This window comes from Choloepus didactylus, chromosome 8, assembly GCF_015220235.1.
Source record: "Choloepus didactylus isolate mChoDid1 chromosome 8, mChoDid1.pri, whole genome shotgun sequence".
Taxonomy (NCBI): Eukaryota; Metazoa; Chordata; class Mammalia; order Pilosa; family Megalonychidae; genus Choloepus; species Choloepus didactylus.
This window is the reverse complement of record NC_051314.1, coordinates 29,339,202-29,364,596: the sequence shown is the minus strand read 5'-3', so window position 1 is coordinate 29,364,596 and position 25,395 is coordinate 29,339,202. Positions and strand designations below refer to the sequence as shown.

At 34.4% G+C, this 25,395-nt stretch overlaps 1 protein-coding gene and 1 non-coding gene across 2 annotated transcripts; one reads left to right on the top strand and one right to left on the bottom strand.

The window, feature by feature from the left end:
* The first annotated feature begins 848 nt into the window (after window positions 1-848).
* Window positions 849-25,290, top strand: ACTR6 (actin related protein 6). The gene is made up of 11 exons (XM_037847174.1): window positions 849-979; window positions 2,012-2,129; window positions 2,639-2,707; window positions 3,549-3,672; window positions 4,908-5,043; window positions 5,135-5,191; window positions 10,159-10,257; window positions 10,340-10,418; window positions 16,282-16,453; window positions 20,871-21,009; window positions 22,903-25,290. Exons 1-11 carry the CDS (start codon window positions 912-914, stop codon window positions 23,030-23,032), a joined length of 1,191 nt encoding a protein of 396 aa, XP_037703102.1. The 5' UTR covers window positions 849-911; the 3' UTR covers window positions 23,033-25,290.
* LOC119543589 lies at window positions 9,395-9,501 on the bottom strand. Its single transcript, XR_005218655.1, has one exon. It is a non-coding gene; the product is annotated as a U6 spliceosomal RNA (small nuclear RNA).
* Window positions 25,291-25,395: the final 105 nt, after the last annotated feature.

Below are 25,395 nucleotides of genomic sequence, written 5' to 3'. Positions count from 1 at the left end.
TTAACCACCATCTCTTTGATTTCAATAGTAATACCAACTTCATAGAGGTGTAAAGGTTAAACTAGTTAATACATGTACAGCTCTTAGAACAGCAAACAGCATATAGGCATACAGTAAGCTGTGTAAGTATTAACCATTATCATCATCATCGACAAGTCACAGCCATTTCGTGGCAAAGTCCAGATCCAATTTCAGAATTCATTCTCAACCATTATGATATATAGGGGTTACCCTTGGGTATTACTGGAGCACATAAGAGGGGCACCTAGTTCCAGGAAGGGCACCTAATTCCAGAGAGGGGAACAGAGAAGGAGTGGGTCAGATGTCTACAAGATTAGAAAGACACGTGAACTGGATCCTGAAGAGCAAGTGGGCAGGATCCAGGGAAGAGGGGAGTGTGAGTGTGGAAAAGCAAGGCAGGTTGACAGACAGTACGTTTGTAATTCTAGGTGGTTAGATCCCACAGTCGGCGGAGAGTGGCAGGGGGTGAGGTTCGAGAGACCTCATATCCAATTCCATGCTGGATGTGGTTTTACAATTTAATCTCCAAGAAATCTCACTGTCTTAATACTATTCGAAGACCAAAAAGTAGCCGGATCACTGCAGGAGTTAGAAGACACTTGTATGAGCGACTAAATCTACGAAGGAGAGTACCAATACGCAACGGGCGACAAAACAGTTTATACTCTCGTCTGGTCTCGCCTCGACGTAAACCCACTAGGTTTGAGAATACGACTCTCACTGCCACGCATCGCACATCTGCAATCTCAGGCTTCCGGCGTCCTCTGTTGCTAGGGAGACCGGAAGCGTGTCTCAACGCTCCGCCCAAACAAACCATAGAGTGCCGGAAGAAACATGAGCAGAAGGATCCGTAGGAGAAGACGAAAGTGGACTGGGTGGTTTGTGCTAAAATGACGACTTTAGTGCTGGATAACGGAGCCTACAACGCCAAAATCGGTTACAGCCACGAAAATGTCTCGTAAGTGTTCGCTTTTACCGACGGACAGAACGTAGATGCTTAGGAATTTTCCATGCCAGCCTTCATCTCAGGACACCAGTGAACTGCAAACGTCCTCTTGCGGCCCTAATCTGAGCCAGAGGAATGCTCTGGTTGGAACCGGGTAGTTAGGGATGCTTTGAACTGGAATTGATTTTAATTTTAACTTGTGCTGCGCGGCCCCGGAAATTGAATGTCTTCTATAGTAGCGGTTCTTGACCAAAGGGTCCATAGTTCGAGTTCATGAACACTCAAAATTTGTGGGCAACATTTTGGCTGTATATTGCAATCAAGCTAAATTATCAAGAATAGAAAATTGGATAAATTATAGTACAACGATAACATTGAATATAACGCAGCTTCTTAAAATCGTGTTCTCAAAGAATGTTTAAACATATAAATTGTTGACAATATAATTAAGTGAAATAAGCAAGTACAAAACATGTTTACAGTATTATCTCAATATCCTCTATAAATATGTCTGTGTATATGTATGCATGTATGTGTGTGTGGATGTGTGTGTATGAGATTTATAATGGCTCTAGTTTGTCTCCCTAACCAGATTAACTCAGTGGTGGGCAGGAACATGTGTAAAACTACTTTCTATTTCTGTAGCATCTTGCTGATTGACAATCTTTGGCTTCATGGAAACTTAATGGTATGGCCAGAATTTTGAACTTTCGAATCATTTACCTGAATGGTATCAAGAATTTTCTCTTCAAAGCCAAAAAGGTCAGGACCTTTAAGCCCTGACTCTCATCTGCGCAGTGGCAGAAGGAATACCCACCTGTAAAAATTTCTTGAAAATTATTTGAGAAAGATAAAGGGTCCAGCATACAGCCTGGTACATACTGTAACTTTTTTTTTTTAAAAAGAAGGCATTATTTGAAGACAATGAGAACTGCTGGTTTCGGATATCCTAACTTCTTTTGGCATAATGGGCGGTGTTTAAATAAATGTATTTTGGGGAACTGAGTGTTTAGGGAATAATTCTATTTGTTTCATTGTTTATAGGGTTATTCCTAACTGTCAGTTCAGGTCAAAAACAGCACGTCTTAAAACCTTTACTGCTAACCAGATAGATGAAATAAAAGATCCTTCTGGACTCTTTTACATCCTTCCTTTTCAGAAGGTAATTTCTAGTTGTGTATAATTTCTAGCATGGTTAACCCAAATTTAAAGATAATTTTAATTGCATGTATGAGGCTTTGTGTGTACCGATGAAAATATTTTTAGACTTATGAGAAAAGTGATTTAAATTTTAACCAAGATCTTATTAAAACCAAATATTGAAATCAGATTTTTCCCAGTAAAAATTAATGACCATGATTTATTTACTGCTTTATTTACTGAATTTTATTTATGTTACAAGACAAGCAAGATGAACACATTACTTTAAGAAATGTGCAAAGACACATGTCTATTATATTGAACCCTGGAAATTTTGGTTATTGTTAACTTGTAATTTTTGAACTTCCAAAAGGACAAAGGCATACTAATATAATTGAAGTTCGTATAGCATTAGATTGGAGAAGAGATAAAGAAGGGATAAAAAGACACCAGTGATTTAGAAATTATTAATCTTATTTTTAAAAATTGTTCAAGTATCTTTGATAATTAAATTTATTTAAAACTCTTTAGGGGTACTTGGTGAATTGGGATGTTCAAAGACAAGTTTGGGATTACCTTTTTGGAAAAGAAATGTATCAGGTAACAAATCGGAGTATGTATTCAAATTCTATTTCCATGTCTTATTCAAATGAAAACTTAGGTTTTAAAGATATATAGACTTATGGATCTGTTTCTAGTTTATATTTACTATGAACTCTAATTCACTATGCCTAGCTTTGATTTTCTAAATATTAAATAAATGCAAGTGAATAGCATTTCCATTCTGAAGTGGAAATGGAGATTGAGTAGAGATAGTCTGTATGAAACTCAAGATTAAAATTTTACTTCAGATTTCTAATGCTATTGGACCAATTCACTATCTCATTTTTATTTTCACAATAAAATAGTTTTGGCTACATACTTGAAAATGTGACTTATTACAACATGAGAATTTTTTTGCTTTTAATGTCTGTAGTGTGACTATAGGTATATAAGACAATGTTCAAGTTTTAATGTTCCTCAAGAATGTGGAAGAGAATTCTGTAAACTTTAATATCCGAAAGCCTTTTGCCTTTTTTCTTTTAAAAACAAAGTAACAACCCTGATACTTACAGTTATATCATTCATTACTTTTGAATAATTATTTTAAAACAATTTGACAGTATAATTTTATTTATGCTATAGTTGAGGGAGGTAAAATTGCATAATAGTTAAGTGCATGGATTCTGTAACCTGACTTCCTGGGTTCAAATCCATCTATGGCAGTGTTAGCAGTATGAATGTTGATAGCTTATTCAACCCGTCTATGCCTCAGTTTGCTCATCTGTTAAATGGGGATCACATAAGACACACATACATATACACACATATACACACATACACACGTTTCTAATTATCACTACAAGTTACAAAACTTACTGGAGTTTGTTTTCTCCCATAGGTTGATTTTTTAGATACTAATATTATTATCACAGAACCATATTTTAACTTCACTTCAATTCAAGAATCAATGAATGAAATCCTATTTGAAGAATATCAGTTCCAAGCAGTATTAAGAGTAAATGGTGAGTTAAAGTTTTGACTGAAATTAAGTTATCTGAATATGGATATGCATAAGGTAAAGAAATCCTTAACCTCCCAGAATACTGGGTGATATTCTTTTAGGTTTGAAGAAAAGAAAAGATGTGATTTTGAAACTAGATGGAACCTTTGAGAACTTATCTAGTCAGACCCTCTCTCTTTATCTTTTTGATAATATAATATTGCTCCCTAATTGAGTTGCTGCTCATGTATTTCTAATCTCTGAAAGATTATAGTTTCTGAGGTAGTTACATTTTCTGTCATTGATCTGTTTACTATTGCTATTATTATTGTTGGAAATAATGTTAATAGCTCAGGTTGCTAATTTAAGGAAAAACAACCTGTAAATATAATCTAAAACCAAGTTTATTAAAGACTAGGTCTACGTTACATGATTGTGTAGAATGAAATCTTACTTCACATTCTGTGAAAAATAACCTGTATTCAGATATTTAGCTTGCAGAAGAATTTAAGGCTCTGTAAGTGACTGTATAATATAATGGTTAAGAGCACAGTTTCTAGAACAGTGGTTCTCAACCAAGGGTGCTTTTGCTTCAGAGACATTTGGCAATGACTGGATAGATTTTTGTTGTCACAGCTGGGAGTTGATACTAGTTTCTAGTGGGTAGAGGCTAGGGATACTGCTAAACATCTACAATGTACAAGATAGCCTCCAACAACAAAGATAATCTGGTCCAAAATGTCAGTAGTCCAAGACTGAGAAATCCTGCTTTAGGGCCACACTGCCCAGATTTCAGTCCTGGCATTGCCACTTCCTAATTGTGTGACTTTGGGCATATTAAACTTCTGTGTGCCTCAGTTCCCATATCTGTAAATGAGCTTGTGAGGTTTAAAACACATACACTCTCATGCAGAGGTTAGAATAGAAGCTTGCATATAATAAGTGCTTAGTAAAAATTAGTTGTTGTTACAATAATTATCAGCTATGAAATGAAAATTTACCTTTAAAAGTTGATCACTGATTTTTCTTTTTATCATATTTACCACTACATAAATGTGATATTTTAAAGTTTAAACACTGCAAGGATTTTGTGACAATTATGGATATTATTTTAGATTAGCATTTTTCCTATAAATAAAGGAAAAATTTTTGTCTTTGTGCATGCCTCTGTTTGTTACCTTTCTTTATTGCTTTAAATTAATGTTCTTCATTTATTTAACATTTTTTTTCCCTTTTTCTTTTCTTTTTTTTTTGTAGCTGGAGCTCTCAGTGCACATAGGTATTTCCGAGATAATCCTTCTGAATTATGCTGTATCATTGTAGATAGTGGATATTCCTTTACACATATTGTTCCTTATTGTAGAAGTAAAAAGAAAAAAGAAGCAATTATTCGGTGAGTTGTATTTAATTTTTATTTTATTTCTTAGGATGAATCTGAATGAAATTTGTGATAACTGAACCAAATTTGAATTCTTCCTTTTTAGGATAAATGTGGGAGGAAAGCTTTTAACCAATCATCTAAAGGAGATCATTTCTTACAGGTAAAACTTAAATCAGCTTTGATGGATTGTGAGGAAGGGGTGTGGGGGATGAACGTTTTAAAGTAATTTAAAATTATTCCTTACCTTTAGTTGTAACTCCAAAAGACAATTCTAATATAATTTAATTTATATATATCACGTGTATAAATACTAATAATGTTCAAATTGGAAAGCTTTCTAGCATAAAAAATGGTTTTGCCTACCAAAACATTTCCAAATTCTAGATAATAAAAACAAGTGTGAAATATTTAAATTTGGTTGAATTCTGAACTGTTACTGTAATATATTCACTATTTGAGAGGAGTTTAATTTATTAATATTTAAAAATTGTAAATATTGTACATGTTCATGGTAAGATACATTCACAATACAGAGAACGAAATAAGGGTCTAAAAGGAAAATGAATTTCCCCTTCTCTGTGGCCCTCACTTCAGTTCCACTCTGCAGAAAGAATAATATTTGAACTGTATTAATTTTTAATTTCTATCGCTATAAGGTTTATAATATACGAATCAGTGTTTCTTGATTAACATAGTTGAAAGTCCTCTATTAAAAGTTGAGTAATTTAGCACATTTAGCTACCTCCCAACTCTTCTCCTGCCTCCTAAATTTTATTCATGTTATTACTTTCAGTTTTCTCTTCAAAATTGTAAATAGAATTCTAAAATTTCAATTTCTTGCTATATTGACATTGGACAGTGTGATACTGTCAGTGCCTCCATGCTGTCTAAGAAAATGAGTGATCCACATTTCCTTCTACCTTTCTCCCCTTTTTTCCTTCTCTCTTCTGTCACATGTACCATTCCATTTTTAAAACAGCTTTATAGTTTACATGCCATACAGTTCACACAAGTGTACAAATTCAGTGACTTTTATTATATTTACAGGGTTGTACATCCATCACTACAATCCATTTTAAAACATTTTCATTACCCTCAAAAGAAATTCTGCTCCTTTTAGCTATCACCCTACAGTCTCCCATCCCCGTGAGGCCGAGTATTTTTTTGAAAAATTTTTTATTTTGATATAATTATAGACTCAGAGGAAGTTGCAAAAATAGTACATAGAATCCCATGTACTTTTAGTGATGCATAACTGAATTACAATATCGGTTGGGCCTTGGTAAAATACTGTTAACTAGGCTACAAACCTTACTCAGTTTTTACCATTTTTTGCGTGTTCATTTGTATGCATGCATATGTAGTTCTATGCAGTTTTACCCCATGTACAGGTTTGTGTAACCACCAGAACAGTCAGCATACTGAACTGTTCCATCACCACAAAGGAACTCCCTTGGGCTTTCCCTTCGTATTTTGCTCCCACGTCCCATCCCAGTGGTTCCCATGTATTCTAGTTTGCCTTTTCACAAAATACCAGAAATGGATCAGCTTTTGTAAGGGGGGGGTTATTTGGTTACACAGTTATAGTCTTAAGGCTATAAAGTGTCCAAGGTAATGCATCAACGATCGGGTACCTTCACTGGGGGATGGCCAATGGCATCTGGAAAACCTCTTGTTAGCTGGGAAGGCACATGGCTGGCATCTGTTCCAAGTTCTGGTTTCAAAATGGCTTTCTCCCAGGACATTCCTCTCTAGGCTCCAGCTTCTCTCCAAAATGTCCCTCTCAGTTGCTCTTGGGGGACCTTTGTCCTCTCTTAGCTTCTCCAGAGCAAAAGTCTGCTTTCAAAAGGCATCTCCAAAATGTCTCTGTAAACTGCAGTTCCTCTCTCAGCTCCTGTGCATTTTTTCAAAGTATCCCTCTTGGCTGTAGCAAGCTTGTTCCTTCTGTCTGAGCTTTTGTAGTGCTCTAGTAAATTAATCAAAGCCCATGCTGAGTGGGTGGGGCCACACCTCCATGGAAACTAGCCAATCAGAGTCATCACCCACAGTTGGGTGGGTCACATCTCCATGGAAACACTCAAAGAATTTCAATCTAATTGACACTGATAGGTCTGCCCAGACAAGATTACATCAAAGATAATGGCAACTTGGGGGACACAATACATTCAAACCGATACACCATGGTAATCACTAATCTGTTTCCCATCTCTGTAGTTTTGTAGTTTCAAGAATGTTACAGAAATGGAATCATAGTATGTAACCTTTTGAGATTGACTTTTTTCATAAGCATAATGCTTATAATTACTTTTATCGAGGTTTATAAAACTTATATACTGCTTTTAAACTGTAATTATTTCTTTCCTTGTTTATAAATTCTAAAAGAAGAAAATTAATAAATAGCATTTACAATATTATGATTATATGAATGTTAGTCACTGCAGAACCAAATAGAGTTGGGCTCATTTTCAATAAGCTTGGATATTTAGTTCCATAGCTGTCAGATAAGAAGCAGCAAATTGGAAAGCAAGAGAAGATTGAGACATGAGGACAATAACTAAAACCCCAAGTAATTTGGCTCCAGAGTCCATAGACTTAACCACTCTTTTATCCTGAGTTTAAAAAAAAAAAAAAAATCATATTTAAAAAATATAGCCTGTGAAAATTCAACTTGAAGAGCAAGCTGGCAAGAATAGCTTCACGTATTTTTGAAAAAGGGTAATATTGAAAGTTGCTTTTCCCTAGAAGATGATAAAACATTTTAAAACTGTAAAACTAAATTAAGGTGATAGCAGTATAAGAATTAACTGACAAATTGTTGAGGTTGAACGGTAAATCCCTAATCAAACATTGTATGCTTTTTTAAAAAAAGTAATATACACTAAAAAAAGTTTCAGATACCAATAAAGAGGAGAATAATTATTCAGGAAAGTTGGCTCTTAGGAGAAATAGAACATTAAAATTTTATTTTGCCCCACTAAAGTAAAGTTCAAATGGATTTAAGACTTAAACAAAACCACAAGAAGAAAATATTTAACTGAGGTGATAATCATTAACAGTGGAAATAACAAAGAATCTAGTTTACTACATAAAAATTTTAAACATTATGCACATCAAAAACCTTTATAAACAAAACTAAGGTAAACATAAATCTGAGAAATAAATTTGATACAACTATGCCACAGGATTGGTATATTTAATACATTAAGAGTTCTAATTAATCCGTAAGGAAAACTACCCCAGTAAAAAATGGCTAGAAAATTCTCAGAAAACAAATGATCAGTGGCACAAATAGTAATTCTTTGAGAGTTTCATATAGTCAGAGGGTGTAAATGGATAATTCTTAGACATAAAAAAAAAAATATTAAGCACCTGTAATCCTAGATTCAGGAAATATTTATTGAATATTTATTTAGAAGCTTGGGATACATCAGTGAACAAAACAGACAAAAATTCCTGTCCCTCATGAAACTTACTTCCTATTAGAGAAAATGCAACTTAAAATGACAATTCAGAATTTTTTTCAAAAGATGCTGCTGGAAATTTGCATATGGGCACTATTACTGACTCACTGCTGATCGGGGCATAATTTGATATGACTTTTCTGGTAAACAATTTAGCAATATACCGAAAAACCTAAAAATATTTCATATGCTGTGTCCCAGAATATGAATCAACAGTAAGGAGATAGAGATACAGATAAAAATACCTTCATTTTGTTGATTCTGAGTTGTACTTTTTTCACATTTTAACCTCTGAAATTGGAATGAATCTTCCAATTGATGATACCTTAGGATTGTGTCATATTTTAATTGGCAGCTTTTTTTTCCTCAGTACAGTGGCATATTTTAGAAAAGAAGAAATGTGGTGTTTGTAAAGATGTTTGCTATAATAAAAGCAAAAAATAAAAGCAGTAATGATGTTTTTTTATGTATTGAGTAAAGGGACTATGCTAAACACTTGAGTTATGATTAGAATCATCTACTTCTTACAGCTCTGTTAGGTGGTGGTCTTATTACCTTGAATAGTTGAAGAGATTGTGTCCTAAAGAGGTAAAGTAACTTGGGTAGTAAGTTGTTATTCAAACCTAAGTCTCTTGATTCCAGAGCCCATATTTTTCAATATACTAGTATCTTTCCTTCCTGATCTAAACTTCTAACACTAGGAAAACTAATAAATACATTTTTTCTTCTTTATATTTTTATATGTTTTATTGTGAAATATAACATATATACAGAAAAGTGATAACTTTCAAAGTACAATTTAACAAGTAGCCATAGAGCAAATTTCAAAGTGTTATGGGTTACAGTTCTGCCATTTCAGTTATTTCCTTCTAGCTATTCTAATAACTTAGAAACTAAAAAATATATGTATCGAATGCTTCATGAATTTGCATGTCATACTTGCTCAGGGGCCTTACTAATCTTCTCTGTATTGTTCCAGTTTTAGTATATGTGCTGCTGAAGTGAGCACATAAATACATTTTAATAGATTTATCTGATTGGATATTATGTCATAAAAAGTTGTTTGTTTGTTTTTTTTTTACTTTCCAGTTGTTTATTTCTTCAGAAAGTCATCTTAGAGAATACGAAATAAAAAAATGTTCATGAGATAATGTGAATTCAAAACATAAGAAATAAACATATGTAATGAAATCTAAGTGCAGAGAAAAATAAAAGACATTACCTCATATTTTTGTCTTTGAACATCTTTATTTTCTGTGATCAGCCTGTGTTTTCTTTGATCAATTCATCACATATTTATTAAACATCTACTATGTGCTTACTTACGGCATTTTAGAAAGATTTATTTAGAGTGGTTGGGGAAAAAGTTTACTCTTTAATTAAATAAACCTTTCCGTTTTGAAAGAGACTTAAACATCTGTTTTCAATTTCCTTACCTGAAAATTGGATTGACACCTGCTCTTGGAATGATAATGTGGGGCTTAAATAAAATAATGGAAGTGAGAGTACTTTATAAAGTTAAAAATATTTTATACATTTGAGAGTTTAATATTCCAAAAAGTCAGCTACATGAAAATTTAATTTCAGAAAAATATTTTAAATGATGATTGTAAGCTATATTTCATTTTTTTCCATTTCAAATTTTGCACTTTTTATTTCTGTCTAGGCAGCTACATGTTATGGATGAAACACATGTAATTAATCAAGTAAAGGAAGATGTGTGCTATGTGTCTCAGGATTTTTATAGAGACATGGATATTGCAAAGTATGTATAATGGTAATCTGAGAAATAGGAAATTGAATTTTGGGTGATATTACATCTAGTTAAAATATTTCTTATTTTCCAGGTTGAAAGGAGAAGAAAATACAGTAATGATAGACTATGTTTTGCCTGATTTCAGTACAATTAAAAAGGGCTTTTGCAAGGTAATTTTAAAAATCTTTGATGATATTTCTTCGAATGCTCACTGCAGTCAGATTTGAAAAGCATTTCACTTCCAGCTGGGATTGGCAGAGTCTTGGAGAGTTATTTATGACTGCCTTCCTTTTGGCCATTTCTCCAGGCATAAGTGTATAAATTTGATTAATAAATTTCTCACTAAATTTACTTAGAAAAAGAACTATCAGCCAGATGATAGGACATGGGACAAATCTGTTACATGAATAGTATCATTACTATGTTACAGTTAATGTTTCTGTGTTTAGTTAAGAATTAATTTAAATCCAGTTAGAAGTTGCTTATTTTCCTGTTGTGAAAATTATTGACATAGCTGACTATTTTCGTTTCTTAGGATATTCAAGCCTAAGAAACAAAAGGCTTTACATCCCACATAAAGGGATGGCTTAAACAGTGGGAATTTTACAGCTCACGGTTTTGAAACTAAAAGAAAGTCCAAATCAAGGCATCATCAAGGTGATGCTTTCTTCCTGAAGACTAACTTTTTGGGGCTGGCTGCCCACAATCCTTGGTTCTTAGCTTATCACATGGCAAAGCACATGGTGGCCTCTTCTAGCCTCCCAGTTCTCTTCTGGGTTCTATTGATTTCAGCTTCTGGCTGCTCCCTCTGTAGCTTTTCTCTCTATGTCTGAATTTCATTCCACTTTTAAAGGACTCCAGTAATAGGATTAAGACCCATCCTGATTGGATTGGGTCAGACTTTAACTGAAGTAACCGCATCAGGTCTTACTTACAATGGGTTCACACCCACAGGGTCGGATTAAGCTTAAGAACATGTATTTCTAGTCTACAAAAAGCTCCAAACCATCACACTGATGGAGGGCCAAATTTTACTCATGTTTGACCAGATTTGATCATTTGGAAAGGGTAAAATCCAGTGCACTTTCAAAGTGTCAAGAAGCAGTTTATCTTGGATGTGAAAATAATTTCTCCTTATCTTTGATCAGCTCATATAAACTGTCAGGTCTACCTTTGGGTAAATATGAAATTTGCCCCATCTAGTTACTGGCTTGCTGAGGATTGTTAGGATGTTAAAAATCTTTGGTTAGAAACATAAGCATATTTGTACAAGGTGACATTTTTGATAATATTCATTGCAATATACTTTAAAACAGTGAAAAATTGGAAACAACCTAAATGTCCACTAATGATAGACGAACAAATAGTGATATATTCATATTATAAAATAATCATTAGTGAAAATGAACTAAAGCCACATGATCAGCATGGATAACTCTCAGAAATATGATGTTTGATATTAAAAGCAAGTTTCAGAAGGATATGTACAGTTTTAGTCTAAAACAATAATTTGTGATATGTTGTTAAGGAATATATATATAAAGGAAGTAAGAGTATAATACATATAAACACCAAATTAGAAAGGGAAATGGAAAAGAGTGTTAATCTGTAAAGTTGTAGTAAGCTAGTTGATGGGTACATGAGTTTTATATCATCTATAATTCGTTGTATCCTGAAATTTAAAAAAAAAATATCATCAGGTTATTGAGTCAAAATACAAATCAGAATTCACAGGAGGCTACCTGGGGCCTTATAAAATTGAAATCATCCTGTAATGTCCTTAGAAACAGTTCCTCAAGGAAGGACCGAGGCAGCCTTTTGGAAATGGAAATTGGAACAGATTATGGCATCAGGTTGTCTGGGCATGAATCTGGGGAGAGAAACTGCAGAAGCCCAAATCCTAATTAGAATATGGAAGGCCTATGTTTTTCTCTGCTTTTCAAGACAAGGAAAACTGCCCCAGACATTTAGTCAACAAGCCTCTTTTTGATTAGGCACATTTGATCATCCTCTTATAGTAAAGCTGATTAAAACACTCCAGTAAAATAAAACATCATGTGGAGAACTTAACGACACTCTGTAGAGTTAATAGTGGTAATTTGTAATTCTATAGGGATAGACCCCGAGTAAACCTGATTCATCATTGGCCCTTAAAAAAATTGTATCCATATTTTTAGTTCCTGTTCCTGGAAATACTGAGTCAGTAAGTTTTAAATGAGGCCTGGTATGGTCTCCACTTAAAAAAAGAATAAACAAAAATGGAAAAGAAAATTACATCCAGATGACTGGGTGGTCAGTTAACCTTGTTTATAAAATGTACTTTTCTACTGCCTTGAAAATTAAAAACCATCGGTTTATTGGACATTATCTTCTAAATTCTGACATTGTCTTCTTTGCCAAATCATAAGCCACCCCTCCTCATACCAGCATCTGACAGGATGAGCCAGTAGAGGTGTGATGGTTCCCCCAATTGACCAGTGTGCCAGTTTGAATGTATTGTGTCCCCCAAATGCCATTATCTTTGATGTAGTCTTGTGGGGCAGACATTTTGGTGCTGATTAGATTTGCTTGGAATGTGCCCCACCCAGCTGTGGGTGATGACTCTGATGAGATATTCCCATGGAGGCATGGCTCCACCCATTCAGAGTGGGACTTGATCAGAGGAGCCATATAAATGAGCTGACTCAAAGAGAAGGAACTCAGTGCAGCTGTGAGTGATGTTTTGAAGAGGAGCAAGCTTGCTAGAGAGGAACGTCCTGGGAGAAAGCCATTTTGAAACCAGAACTTTGGAGCAGGCACCAGCCACATGCCTTCTCAGCTAACAGAGGTTTTCCGGATGCCATTGGCCATCCTCCAGTGAAGGTACCCGATCACTGATGTGTTACCTTGGACACTTTTTGGCCTTAAGACTGTAATTGTGTAGCCAAATAAACCCCCTTTTTATAAAAGCCAGTCCATCTCTGGTGTTTTGCATTCTGCAGCATTAGCAAACTAGAACAACCATCTTTGGAGAAAAAAGGCAAAAGCCACATAGAATCTTTGCAGCTATTCTCTTTCATTGGCCTTTGACCTTGAGAACAGAATCTGCTTAGAACTGCACTTCATTAATGAGTTACAGATTCTCAATATAACGTGCACTTTAATGAGTGAATTACAAAATTCAAAACACTTTTTCTTTTAAAATAAATTGTGTTTGTTTTCATCTTAATTTTTATGGATTCACCATGGCTTAAAGTCAAACTGGGCATTTGGAGAAGTGGGAAAGGGAGATGTATACAAAAATGGGACTTTGTCGCTAAAGGGCACTTGCATTTAGTTTATGGCATTTGATAAATTTGATGTCTTCTGTGATTGCATAATAAAGTTTTTACTGAAGAAACAAGCAAAAAAAATAACGAGTGGACAGAGTCAGTTGAACTGGATTCTTACCAGATCATGGACTGTTATATCAAATGTTTATTTCAAAAATAATGGTTTAATCTTTACTTTGTCAATTAATGTCAAAATTTTCACGTTATTCATAATCCCTGTTAAATCATGCATGTTTCTTTTTAATAATTTTTTAAGGTTTTAGAACATTACATTTTGTGTATGTTAGGATTAGTTCTAAAATGTAATTATTTTGAGTTTCTTTAATACTTTTTTTCATTGATTAAAATATTTTTATTGTATGATATGCAACCTCTGATGAGCTAATAGATATGACTTAGATAAGCAGCACTACATGAAATGAAAAACAATTATATTTAGCTTATTTGAGAGTTTTTATACTTAAAATATTGCTGAAATTTGGATTCTGATATTGTTTATTCAAGAATACTTTTAAATATTTAGGAAGCAGTTACAACTTTGATTTTTTAAGGCTAATGAAGGTAACAATAACAAGGCCTATAATATGATTACTGATTACAACTGATAGAAACTCCAGTTTATTATTATTTATTATTATAAATAATAATATTATTATTGTTTATTATTATTACACAGATAATGTGTAATGCAAAGTAACTGACCTAAATTGAAAAACTTCACATCATAACTAATGATTACCACTTTCTTCAGATCCTTGTAATTTAAACAGATCATTTCTTTAACGGTACTAGAACTTAATTTATGAGGTCTGTGCAGTAATCATGACCTGCATCAACTAAAACAGAAACTCCCAGCAACACTTAGAAATTCCCTTCTTTGTCTATGTTTAAAACAAAACAGAAACTACTTGTGGTACTGATATACATATTAAGGATTAATGGCTTTATTATTAACGTTCAACAAGGCTTTCTAGATCAAGCTTTCTCCCATAATTAGATATTTGATCCTGGATAGATAACATGATCTTCTATAAAATCAAGGGTATAGGCTAGATAACCTCTAATGTTTTGTCAGCTGAAATTCTTGGAGTCTTTGTCTATCTCAGGTTATTTTGGGTGCTGATAAAATGTTATATTCTTTAAACTCAAGCCATATCAGTTTTAAATGAATTTGTAAATTTATAGGAAATATTCTCCATTCTGCCTGAGAAGGAAGAAAACTTCCTATGTGAAGGAATAATTTTCTCTTTGTCACTGTAGCAATAGCTTAATTGGAATAACAGTGATTTATAGTTTTCTTGTTACTCCTAGAATATTGTAAGTACTCTAGATAATAACAGAAATCTGAATAATTGATATCCAGGACAACAGTGGCAATGTAGGGAAGTAATATTTTGTATGTGCTTTGGGTTATTACATGAATGACCTTTTCCAGGTCATGTAAACTTGCTGAGCCTCAACTGCATCGTTAATAAAAGGAAATAATATGCCTATCTTACAGAGTCCTGTGAGAGTTCAGTGGGATAATATATAAAAAATGCTTAATACAATGAGTGCCATATTGTTGTCTTGCATGCTGTTATTCAAGAATTATTGAATCCTTACTATGTAACAATATAAGGTACTGTGCTTGGTAGTACATATGTGATGGTGAACAATATAAACTTGAAGGGTAATATAGGATGATATTAGAGAATAATGATAAGGCCTGACTTATTTGCAATTGAAGGAAAGCCTCTCTGAGGAAACGAGACCTGATTATATTAAGAAGTACTCTTTAGATACATTGCTCTTTAATGATCAATTATTAATATTAATATTGTTCATAAATTTTAAATATTTTTACACTTTTAAAAAGGATTGGGTTATACTCTGTTCCAGGAAGAAAACTACATTTAGAGTATGAATTAAACAAATGTCCATAACTGAATCTAGTAGATAAAAGCTGATGATTTGTAGTAAAATTGAGAGGGACCATTATTTTAACAACATAGAAAGTTTTGGAAGGAGATTTGTTTTCTGCCCCCTACAGGAGCACAGCTCAGAATGGGTGGGTTAGTAGAAGATAAATAAACAAGAGAATGTGAGTCCTGGTTATTTCAAGTTTGTGTTTGTTATACCTGGGCCTCAAACAAAGGTGGAATCATAAGGTAATTTCAAGGATAAAGTCTCTGTATTTGCTTAAGTCATTTGGAAAGTGATATTTTAAAAAGAGATTGAATAAATATTAAAGTAATTTAAAGATGTGAGATTTTTGCACAAGGAAAGGGAGGAATCCTGAAAGAGCATAGCCACAACATCCCAGTAAACATCTAACGGGGTGAAATTGCATCCTGGTAGGAACACATTGCATCCTGGTAGGAACACAAGACATAGTAAATGTTTTTTACTTAGAATAGGTTCTGTGTTCTCCAAAAACTAGAATCAATATACTATTATAGGTAGATTTAAAAAAATATCTCTCCTCTCTTCTCTCTCATCTTCTTTCTTTCTCTTTGTTTTAAAAGCTAGATTATCCTTAGGGGAAAGAGACTTATTAAAGTAGGTCATTACTTATTTGTGTGACTTAGGCAACAAGAGAAAGGCCACATTTTCCAAATTTGAGAATCCTGAAACTTCCAAGAACTTGATTAACGTATTGCATTAGTATGCGTTACTAGTTACTGTTAGTCACGTGAGCTAGATAATATAGCTTAAACTTTTTGTCTTGTTTTTCTTTAAGCCAAGGGAAGAGATGGTGTTAAGTGGAAAATATAAATCTGGGGAACAAATTCTTCGCCTGGCCAATGAGAGATTTGCTGTTCCAGAAATACTATTTAATCCTTCTGATATAGGCATTCAAGAAATGGGAATTCCAGAAGCTATTGTCTATTCAATTCAGAACTTACCTGAAGGTACATAAATATTTACAGTAAAATATTGGGGAATAATGATATATTTTTTTTAAAATCATAAGCTTGAAGAGAATTCATCTTCTAAATATTTTCAGGTAAATGAGATCTATTTTATTTGCAGAGATTTCTAGATCCCATAATGCAATTTTTTTTAGATAGATAGAATGATATTTTTTAAATTCATTTTATTGAGATATATTCACATACCATGCAGTCATACAAAACAAAGCGTACATTCGATTATTCACAGTACCATTACATAGTTGTGCATTCATCACCAAAATCAATCCCTGACACCTTCATTACCACACACACAAAAATAACAATAATAATAATTAAAGTGAAAAAGAGCAATTAAAGTAAAAAAGAACACTGGGTGCCTTTGTTTGTTTGTTTCTTTCCCCCATTTTTCTACTCATCCATCCATAAACTAGACAAAGGGGAGTGTGGTCCATATGGCTTTCCCAATCACATTGTCACCCCTCATAAGCTACATTTTTATACAATCCTCTTCAAGATTTGTGGGTTCTGGGTTGTAGTTTGATAGTTTCAGGTATTTACTGCTAGCTACTCCAATTCACTAGAACCTAAAAAGGGTTGTCTATATTGTGCATAAGAGTGCCCACCAGAGTGACCTCTCAGCTCTTTTTGGAATCTCTCTGCCACTGTAGCTTATTTCATTTCCTTTCACATCCCCCTTTTGGTCAAGAAGATGTTCTCCATCCCATGATGCCGGGTCTACATTCCTCCCCGGGAGTCACATTCCACGTTGCCAGGAAGATTCCCTCCCCTGGGTGTCTGATTCCTCAGAGGAGGGAGGGCAGTGATTTCACCTGTCAAGTTGGCTTAGCCAGAGAGAGAGGGCCACATCTGAGCAACAAAGAGAGATTCGGGAGGAGGCTCTTAGGCACAATTATAGGGAGGCCTAGCCTCTCCTTTGCAGCAACAGTCTTCCCAAGGGCAAGTCCTGTGGTAGAGGGCTCAACCCATCAAACCGTCAATCCCCTATGTCTGTGAGCACATCAGCAACCATCGAGGTGGGGAAGCCCAATACCCCTGCATTCTCCACCAGGTCCTCAAGGAGGCTCTGCATATTTTTTTCATTTTTTTAAATTTTTTTTTTAATCAACTATATATATTAAAAAAACAATTAAAAAAAACATTCAAACAAACCATAACAAGGGAGTAAGAAAAAGACAACTAACCTAAGATAACTACTTTACTTCCAACATGTTCCTACTCTCCCCCAAGAAAGTAACCTAATATAGCAACATTTCTGTGAACTTGCTCCTACTATATCCATCAGAAATTAACAGACCATAGTCATTCCTGGACATTCCCGGAATGTTAAATTTACCCATGATAGCTTATCTGTTCTTATTGGGTTATCATTCCCCCTTCCTTAATTGGTCTCTATCACTAGTTCCCCTTACATTCTACATTATAAACCATTTGTTTTACATTTTTCAATGTTCACAATAGTGGTAGCATATGATATTTTCTCCTTTTGTGCCTGGCTTATTTCGTTCAGCATTATGTCTTCAAGGTTCATCCACGTTGTCACGTTTCACGACATCGTTCCTTCTTACTGCCGCATGGTATTCCATCGTTGTGTATATACCACATTTTATTTATCCACTCATCTGTTGAAGGACATTTGTGTTCTTTCCATCTCTTGGCAATTGTGAATAATACTGCTATGAACATTGGCGTGCAGATATCTGTTCGTGTCACTGCTTTCCGATCTTCCGGGTATATACCGAGAAGTGCAATCGCTGGATTGAAGGGTATCTCTATATCTAGTTTTCTAAAGAACTGCCAGACTGGCCTCCAGAGTGGCTGAACCATTATACAGTCCCACCAACAATGAATAAGAGTTCCAATTTCTCCACATCCTCTCCAGCATTTGTAGTTTCCTGTTTGTTTAATGGCAGCCATTCTGATTGGTGTGAGATGGTATCTCATTGTGGTCTTAATTTGCATCTCTCTAATAGCTAGTGAAGCTGAACATTTTTTCATGTGTTTCTTGGCCATTTGTATTTCCTCTTCAGAGAACTGTTACCTTTTGCCCATTTTATAATTGGGCTGTCTGTACTATTGTCATTGAGTTGTAGGATTTCTTTATATATGTAAGATATCAGTCTTTTATCAGATACATGGTTTCCAAAAATTTTTTCCCATTGAGTTGGCTGCTTCTTTACCTTTTTGACAAACTCCTTTGAGGTACAGAAACTTCTAAGCTTGAGGAGTTCCCGTTTATTTATTTTTTCTTTTGTTGCTTGTGCTTTGGGTGTGAAGTCTTGGAAGTGGCCACCTAATACAAGGTCTTGAAGATGTTTCCCTACATTATCTTCTAGGAGTTTTATGGTACTGTCTTCTGTATTGAGATCTTTTATCCACTTTGAGTTAATTTTTATGTAGGGTGTGAGGTACTGGTCCTCTTTCATTCTTTTGGATATGGATATCCAACTCTCCCAGCCCCATTTGTTGAAAAGACTGTTATGTCCCAGTTCAGTGGCTTTGGGGGCCTTATCAAAGATCAGTTGGCCATGGATTTGGGGGTCTATCTCCGAATTCTCAATTTTATTCCATTGATCAATATGTCTGTCTTTGTGCCAGTATCATGCTGTTTTGACAACTGTGGCTTTATAATAAGCTTTGAAGTCAGGGAGTGTAAGTCCTCCCACTTCGTTTTTCTTTTTCAGAGTGTCTTTAGCAATTCGAGGCATCTTCCCTTTCCAAATAAATTTGATTACTAGCTTTTCCAAGTCTGCAAAGTAGGTTGTTGGGATTTTGATTGGGATTGCATTGAATCTGTACATGAGTTTGGGTAGAATTGACATCTTAATGACATTTAGCCTTATTATCCATGAACATGGAATATTTTTCCATCTTTTAAGGTCCCCTTCTATTTCTTTTAGTAGAATTATGTAGTTTTCTTTGTATAGGTCTTTTACATCTTTGCCATAATGCAATTTAATAATTCTTTATTGGTCCCAGTCACTATGGTCCATTTAAACTTGAAGAAATTTGCCTCACCACGAGCATTAACCTGCCATATATATCATGGAAAGTTTTAATTTAACCCAAATTTGAACAGAATAGGAACTTATAATTTAACAATTTAATGGTTTTCAGACATTGAAAACCAAATATGGAGTGATATATGAAATCTGGAAGGATATTCACCAAAATATTAAAAGTGATTGTCTCAAATGGTAGAATTATAGATGATTGGGGGTGGAGGAAGGAGTAGAGGGGTGATTTAGATAATATAAATTTATTATCTTATAGTTCTGGAGGTCATAAGTATGAAATGGGTCTTGCTGGGTCAAAATCAAAGTGTCAGAAGGACTGTGTGCCTTCTGGAGGCTCTGTGGGCCTTGCCTTTTCCAACTTCTAGAGGCTTCCTGCTTTCCTTTCCTTATGCCCCCCTTCCTTCATCTTCAAAACCAGCAATGTTGGGCGAAGTCCTCATGTTGCCAGGTCCTCGTGTTGCCATACTTCTGTTTCTCCTCCTTTTGCCTTTCTCTTTCATTTTTAAGCACCACTGTGTTTACATTGGGCCCACCTGGATAATCCAGGATTATCTCCCTATTTTAAGGTCAGCTGATTAACAACCTTAATTTTATTTGCAACCTTCACCACCACCACCACCCCCCCTTTTAAATAATATGCTACTAACTGTAGTCCATAGTTTACATGTGTTCACTGGGTTATACAGTCCTATGACTTTTCAAAATTTTTTTATTCTAGTAACAATACATACCATCTAAAATTTCCCCTTCTGACCACATTTAAATATATAGCTTAGTGGTGTTAACTACGGTGACGATGTTGTGCTACCATCAGTGCCCTCTATTACCAAAACTTTTCCATCACCCGAAACAGAAACTGTGTACCAACTAAGCATTAACTCCCCATTTCCTAGCCCCACCCCAGCACCTGGTAACCTGTTTTCTAGTTTCTGACTCCATGGATTTTTACTACTTCTAGTTATGTCATATCAGTGAAATCATAAAATATTTGTCCCTTTGTGTCTGGCTTATTTCATTCAATATGGTGTCTTCAGGGTTCATCCATGTTGTTGCATGTATCAGCATTTCATTCCTTTTTACAGTTGAATAATATTCCATTGTATGTATATACCACATTTTGTTTATACATTCATCTTTTGGTGGCCACTTGGGTTTCTCCCATCGTTTGGCAGTTGTGAATAATGCCAGTCTGAACATCGATGTGCTAATATCTGTTCAAGTCCCTGGTTTCATTTCTTTTGGATATATACCTATAAGTTGGATTTTGCTGAATCCTATTTGCTTCTTACCTAATCCTCCATCCCCGTCTTTCCAGAAAGATAATTAAACTGATTTTCTAATGCCTTTTTCTTTCCTTCCTTTTTTTTTCTCTTTTACAGAAATGCAGCCACATTTTTTTAAGAACATTGTTTTGACAGGAGGAAATTCCCTTTTCCCAGGATTTAGGGATCGGGTTTACTCGGAAGTTCGATGTCTCACTCCAACAGATTATGATGTTTCTGTTGTGCTGCCTGAAAAGTAAGTGTTGGCTTATATAGAAATAAAGCATGGAAGTCATTTTGTAGTGCGGTGATCTGTCAGCAGACTTGAGGTGAAAGCCTAGTTTTATCACTGTTGGCAAGTTTACTTTATCTATTGGTTCCTCCTTTTCCTTTTCTATAAAATGAAAGTGATAAATCTTACATTTCAGTGAATTAAATGGAATAAAATAATGTAAACTCCTAACCATGATTGGTACATAATGGGTGCTCATTTAACCATCAGATTATTTCCTATAGTAAATCAGTTAGCATTCTAGGAGATATTTGCAGGCATATTTATTTGTTTCATCTGAGACATGTCATTTCTTGATAGTTTATATCAAGAATATAAATTTAAGAATTGAACCATTAAGATAAGTAATTTCAGTTCCTAAGTTTTGGAACTTCTCCTTTTAACTAGTACTTTTGTAAAAAATTCCTTTTAACTAGTACTTTTGTAAAAAATTCAAAACTTTTATATCTATTCCCCATCCTGTTTATGAGAAAAAGCAGTTATCATTCTACTTTAAGAAATTTAAATTAAGAAATTTATTCTTAATGTAAGAAATTAAGGAAGAATTTAGAGCTGTAACAAGGGCTTTCAGATCATTCTTTTCAACATTCTTACTTTGTAAATAAAGAAAAAAGGTCTCATGACTTGGCAAAGGCATTCTGGAAAGTTAATATCAGTGATCAAACTAAAACCCTGTTCTCTTTACTTTGAGTCAGGAGCTTTTAAAAAATAAACGTCTAAATAACCTGCCAGTAATCTAGTGGCAGAGTTGCCAACAAAGATCCCAAATACCTAACACTTAACTCTGGATTTTTGTTTTAAAGCTTAAGTAGAATTTTTCAAAATCACTAGTTAATAGAAAGTCCTCATCTGTATCACTTTATTTTATAGCTATCAGATAAAACAATAAGTAATTATTAGTTATTGAAATAATTTTGTCAGTGTTAATGTTCACACACACACACACACACACACACACACAAACTCTTTGAAGTGTCAAGTATATTGGATTTTTATCCTGCATTTTAAATGTAAAGCATGCACACGTAATAGGCCAAGGAATCCATAGAAATAGTTTTTATTCTTTTTTTCAACAGATCTTTATTGTGCACCCAGTGCTTTTTAAAAAAAATTTTTTTTTAATTAGGAATTGTAGTAAATACATAAGGCAAACATTTATTGATTAACTTTTTCTTTACTGCTTTTCAAATTTGAAACTCTGAATTTGGGGGATTGAAACCATAGAGATAGAATTGAATCAAAGCACACAGTATTATCTTAGTTGTGCATAGCAAAACCAACCTAAATGTTTTATATGCTTAATTTTACTTATTGTCTGTATTCTACCATGTAATTGTTTATTGTGTATTATCTTTTCTAAGTATTTCACATATTAGTGGCAGCAAAGTGTAATGGCAAAAACACAGACTCTGCACACAGTTTAGGGTTAAATCCTAGTTCCCGACTTAACATCTCTGAACCTCATTTTCCAGATCTGTAAAATGGAAGTTATAACAGCTGGCTCATATGTTGCTGTGAGGATTAATGAGATAATATATCTTTGCCAAGTATAAAATTTAGACTCAGTTAAGACAGTGTTTACCCTTGCAGACATCTTTTGATATTTGTTTTCTTATTAGAATTAAAGGGTCCATGAATTCCGGGCAAGGAGAAAGAAGACTTACAATTTTATAGTGGTGACTCTTTGAATTTTCTCTGCCAGTGTGAAACTTAATAGTTATTTCCAGACCTTATATGATCTTCTGTTAAATCTGGTTGGGTGGAGATTGTCAAATATTAGTTCCTAATTACACTAATTACTGTTTCAAGCATTTCAGTTCTGTAAAGTCATCAGAGTGCATTTACTTTTATTTTCAGCCCTATTACTTATTCCTGGGAAGGTGGAAAATTGATATCAGAGAATGATGATTTTGAAGATATGGTGGTAACAAGAGAAGATTATGAAGAAAATGGACATAGCATCTGTGAAGAGAAATTTGATATTTAAGAAACATTTCTGAATGAAAGTCTTGACTGGTTGTGACTGAAAGGTTTAATTTCAGTAGTTTTTTTTTTTTTTTTAAAGAGGTTAAGGACCTGTGTCACCTTTCATCTTAGATATAAGTTTCAGACTTGTGTAAATACTTTTGATCCATGGCTCTGTTTCAAAGGTGACCTAACTGGGTTATTACAGTCAACTGTAACTCAGCCCACATTTTCATTTAGGAGCTAGACGATCGTAACAGAGCTTATGCAGTTTCTGAGAGTAGGTTAGCCTTCATTAGAAGAATCTAGGTGAAAGCACAACCTTAACTGTCTTACTGGTCAGTTTTTCTTAGAAGAAGATAGTTTTGTGTGACTATGACTAGTAATTGGCTAAAGTGTTTATAGGCTGATGCGATTTCTCTCTCTTTTAGAACTAAGTATTTTATTTTAAAAAATGTCACTCTTGCTTATACATACTAAAGTTGGAAAAAGTAATTTTATGTGTATCTAATGTTTACTTTTTACTTAGAGTAAATTTGAAAGGGTGGAGACTAAAGTCAATTTATTAATGTGTTTTTGGTCAGTATTTTGTTGGCAAAAATGTATTATTTCAGTCATTAAAATGTTACACTGTTTTTTAGGATGAAAGGAAATTTGAAGTTAACTTAATGGTTGTTTGCCGTTAACTCAATGGTTTACTCAAGAGTTAAAAAAACTTTTGATATAATTTGTTTTAAAAATTGCTTTATATAATCCACAGTAAGCATATTAAGATGTTAAGGCTATAGATTTCCAGTCTAAGGATATCAGTGAATGGATCCGGTAAGGTCCTTTGATTGCAAACTGCAGAAACTCATTTGGGCTCTTGCAGGCAAAACAGTTTATTGGCAGGACAGAGGTTAGCTCATAAAAAAAAAAAAAAAGCTACCAGAGTAGCTTTAGGAATCTAGGTTACAGAAACTGAAACGGCCCTTGTAGAGCCCTGCCATCAAAACATCTCAGTGCCTGTATTTTCTAGCCTATGACACTGTGCTCATGAATTAAATTCCTAGTAATCTCTTTACCGTAGCTGGGATCATATGCCTGCCCCAAGGATTTAGGGGTTTTTGACAGTCCCACCAAGACCATCTAGGATGAAAGAAAGTAGTTCCCTAAACGAAAATTGATTTGAAGAGATGGATGCAGGGCAGGTTGAAAGAGCTATCCACTATAATAATAATGTTTGGATTATTATATTGGGTAAGGCCTGGTCAGTCCTTCCTATACCTAGACTGGTTATCCTTCTGTGATGGTTATTCTGTTGCAAAGTGATTATTTTTGTGATAACCAGTTACTATTATATAAATTGCAGTGTAGCAAAAAGATACTGGTGGCATAAAAAAAGTTATTTAACCAAACTGTAACGGCTAAAATTTCAAGGTGATATGGTTACAGGTTAAAAGTCTTAGTAATTCCCCACATAAAGGGCTTTCCTTGACTTGTCAGAACCTCATCCCAAATAGGCAAAAGGCTATTGTCACTTGCCAAGGTGTTTCTCCTATAAGGAACTGGGGCATTCATTATATTAGAATCTATACTTTATATTGTATGCATGAAACAGTTCATATTGTGTTTTGTTGTAAGATTAAATAAGTGATTCTAGGAAACAAAAAGAGTGCCATTGATGAAATAAATGTGGATGAATTTCTAAAAAGATAGAAAACAAATGGGATTAAATTGCTGAAGAAACAAGAACAAGAAAAAAAAATTCCAAATTAGGGTGGGGAAAACTATCAAAGAGATAAGAACAATTCGAGAGAGATTTTAATCTCAGGACAGACAGAGCAGAAGATCACGGGTGAGCCCTTGAAAGCATGAATTAGAAACAGCTGAGCCCTGTGCTTTTTCTTGGTATTAAGATTCAGCAGTAAGCGGAGTTGAAGTGTAAAGGTTGGAGGGAGAGAAACATTATAGAACCTGAAATAATTTCATATCTCCTAAGGGCAACAGAGTTAAACCTTTATAAAAGGAGCAGCTGAGTGTATCACTGCACTCTGACTTAAGTGGAGAACTCAAAATTCATTTGAATCCTGACAGGGCACGACCCTAGGGAATTTAGCATACCTCCCACCAGCTCTTCCAGCCCCCCACCCCCTTCCCACTCCCCCATCAAAGGCAAGGCACTATAATTAGAACTTACATGCTTACATTCATGGACAGGTAAATAGATACTTATAATTAAAAAAAAAAAACAAAAAAAAAACAGACAACCAAGAATAAAATATTTGAAGAAAACTACCACCAACCAGAGAGGCACCACCCAACAAACAAGAACAAACCTTTAAGGGAATAATATAAAGGAAACAAAAGAAATTTTAAATATACTATCCTCCAAGAGTCTCGTGA